At 45.5% G+C, this 3,428-nt stretch overlaps 1 protein-coding gene across 1 annotated transcript in view; it reads left to right on the plus strand.

Annotated features, from left to right (window-relative positions):
• The first annotated feature begins 1,625 nt into the window (after positions 1–1,625).
• Positions 1,626–3,428, plus strand: part of chrna11 (cholinergic receptor, nicotinic, alpha 11) — a 15,261-nt gene continuing 13,458 nt past the window's right edge. Inside the window, exons 1-3 of the mRNA XM_024298293.2 lie at positions 1,626–2,077; positions 3,014–3,153; positions 3,287–3,331. Of these exons, the coding sequence (XP_024154061.1) occupies positions 1,735–2,077; positions 3,014–3,153; positions 3,287–3,331 (528 nt within the window). The 5' untranslated portion in view covers positions 1,626–1,734. The remainder of the gene's footprint in view (positions 2,078–3,013; positions 3,154–3,286; positions 3,332–3,428) is intronic.

Raw genomic sequence — 3,428 nt, forward strand, 5'->3', positions numbered from 1 at the left:
CTCTGGGTACCACTGGGTATCCATCCGAGCATGAATCCGGAGCACCCCCCCCCCGTGTGACGGGCTTCCTGCGAGGGGGGCAATTCCGAAGGACAGAGGAAGTAATGGGGTAATCTATTATACAGTCCGAGCCTTTCTTTACCCCCCCACCTCCTCCCGTTCTCGCTGCCGCTGCCCTGACATCAGCATTTCACCGGACAAATGAGCAGCACAGTTTAACTACGCACACAGACCAGCACTTTCTCGGAGGGGCCGGGATCCATCTGAATCAAGGCCGACGCCACGAGGGGGGGGCGCATCCACAAACTGAACCTACATTTGCATGAAAATGAGGAAACTTTGTACGAGGAGTCATTCCTGTACACACAGCAGGAAGTAAACAGGCTGATAAACAGTATTTAAATCAGGAGAGTCAAACTCGATCAAACGGGGAGCTAAAACCCAAAACACATTTAAGATCACAGCCCAACAGGATCAACATTTATAGAACTTTAAAACTATGTTTTTAAACTGTAAAACTGTAACTTTTTAACATAATTATGAACTAGATATATAGCATCACCTGCAATAATGCTAGTGTGAATGCTGGAAGCTGAATTTAGCCCCTGAAGATGCTAAAACTGATAGCTGAAAACGCTGAAGCTGATAGCTGAAAACGCTGAAGCTGATACCTGAAAACGCTGAAGCTGATAGCTGAAAACGCTGAAGCTGATAGCTGAAAACGCTGAAGCTGATACCTGAAAACGCTGAAGCTGATAGCTAAAGATCCTATAGCTGATAGCTAAAAATGCTAAAACTGATAGCTTAAAACGCTGAAGCTGATAACTGAAAACGCTGAAGCTGATAGCTGAAAACACTGAAGCTGATACCTGAAAACGCTGAAGCTGAAAACACTGAAGCTGATAGCTGAAAATACTGAAACTGATAGCTAAAAACGCTGAAGCTGATAACTGAAAACACTGAAGCTGATAACTGAAAACACTGAAGCTGATAGCTGAAAATACTGAAACTGGTAGCTGAAAACACTGAAGCAAAAAGCTGAACATGCTAAAGATGATAGCCAGCTAAAATAGCTAAATACCAAATTAGCCTAAAACACTAAAAAAAAATAGGTTAGCCAAAACAGCTAGCATGTAGCTGAAAAAATAACAAAACTTAAAAATAGCCTAAAGAACAAAAAAAAAAGCCTGATTTAGCCTAAACAGCTAGCGCATAAATATTAGCCAGATTCCAAAACAGCCTAAAAACGTAAAAATAAAAGGTTAGGTTAGCCAAAACAGCTAGCATGTAGCTGAAATATTAGCTAAACTCCAAAACAGCCTAACAAATTTTAGTAAATGCCAAAATAGTTTAAAAATCTAGCTGAATGACAATTTTTAAAACTCTAAGACTGTAACTTTTAAACATAATTATGAATAATAAAAAGGCAGGAATATTATTCCAGAATAAATCAACTTAAACCTTAAATAACTTTCAATATGTTACTCTCCATAAAATACATATTTTGTCAAAATAAGTTAGAATGAGCACAAGATAACATCAGGTCATTAATAACAATAAAATAAAATGATCTGGAGGGCCGGATAGAATTACCAAGAGGGCCGGATCCGGCCCCCGGGCCTTGACTTTGACACGATTTAGATGAAAACATCTTTTTTCTTCTTATTGTTGTGAGTTTTGTTGCTTTGAGTGAAAAACAAACAACACCTCTGAGTGTTTTCATCGGGTTGACCAATGAGAAGCTCTCTTTCCTCGATCTCAACTCTCCCTCCATTGACATTTCTCATGCTCTCCATTTTGGGCCCACCTCCCAGAGAGAAAGCTCACGTCCCCTCCTCCCCCTCCCCCTCCTCCCATCCAGCACACGCTCATTTCCTCCGATGCCGACTGGAAGGAGAGCGGAGGATTTCTCGCAGCAGCCGGAGTCCGCTCTCCCTCTCCTCTCTTCTCTCCATCCCTCCTCCTCGCCTTCCTGCCACATCTGGAGCGTTTCCTCCTCTCCTCCTCCGGCAGCTCATCACCAGGATGTGGCGCTCGCTGGCTCTGCTGCTCTCTGGATTCTCCGCTCTGATCCACGGTGAGCCCACCTGCATCCCTCTCCTCATCCGTTTCCCGGCCGCAGTAGTTTCCTCCGACAGGAATCCCGGAGCTGGAGTCGGTCCTGATGCTGCGCTTGTGCAGCACATCCAGACTCAAAGTGAGGAGGAGGGAAAGTGGGATTCTAGCTCACCTGTTTGCTATTTCAGCTCCTCTTGTTTGTGAGGAAGCACAACAGGCAGAGCCGTCTGTCCCACACGGCAGACGGAGCCGTCCCTCGCCGTCGCTCGCCGTCGCTCGCCATCACCTCCTCTCTGGCTGCATCAGAAAGCTGCTCGTCTCAGCTCTTCTCTTCTGGCGCCGTGGACGTGTTGCTGCATCCAGCTGAGGAACTTTCCCTTCCAGCGCAGAAACGGAGTTCAGTCTGGGGTTTGGGGGAAGTTGTAGATCAAACAGCGAGCAGCATAAAAGGCGAGAAGGTGGCAGCTGCTGCAGTGACTTCTGAACGCACGCCGGCTTTTCCTGGCATCCAGACGAGCTTTGAAGAATGCTGTCGAGAGCGGAAAGTCTCTTCCTGAGTCGCTGTAAATTCTGCTTTTCTCCAGCTTTCCGCTCCATCTCCGTGAGGAGACACTTTCTCAGACAGAAAATCCACATTTTCATACTCATTTCTAACAACTGAGCAGCAAATCTGGGAAACTTCCGATCCAGAAAACATCCTGATGTCTGGAGACGCTCCAAACCTCCTTGATTATAGATGACTTGCTTTCGCCCTGACATGGTTTCCCTCTATTTCTATTTGATTACTCAATGTTCTTCAAGCTCTCTTGGATTTCCGTCTCATGTTTATTGATTTCCCTGCAGGTTTGATGATGTGTTAGATTTAAAAAAGGAGCTGGACTTTTGCTTCCAGATAAGGAGGATAAATTGGACGTTACTGTGGTTTTCTGGACTGAAACTCCTTCTCCCTCCTCAGTGTCGCTGCAGGGTCCGCACCAGAGGAACCTGCTGAAGACCCTCCTGAAGGACTACAACCGGATGGAGAGGCCGGTGGCCAACGACTCGCACACGCTGACCGTCCACTTCACCCTCAGTCTGATCCAGATCATGGATGTGGTAGGTGAAGCTGATCATCACAGACGCAGCAGCTGATCCATGCTGACATCTATGAAGCATTGATTTCTATGTTATCCTCCAAAATGAAGATAATTGGAGGGAATTCAGCTGATTGATGTGAAATGTGTTTCAGGACGAGAAGAACCAGGTGTTGACGTCTAACATGTGGCTGCAGATGGTAAGGAAATCTGAGATGCTGTTAGTGGATCTACTCTGATGTTAGTGGATCTACTCTGTTGTTAGTGGATCTATTCTGATATTAGTGGATCTATTCT

Source organism: Oryzias melastigma, linkage group LG11 (assembly GCF_002922805.2).
Source record: "Oryzias melastigma strain HK-1 linkage group LG11, ASM292280v2, whole genome shotgun sequence".
In the NCBI taxonomy this organism is placed as follows: Eukaryota; Metazoa; Chordata; class Actinopteri; order Beloniformes; family Adrianichthyidae; genus Oryzias; species Oryzias melastigma.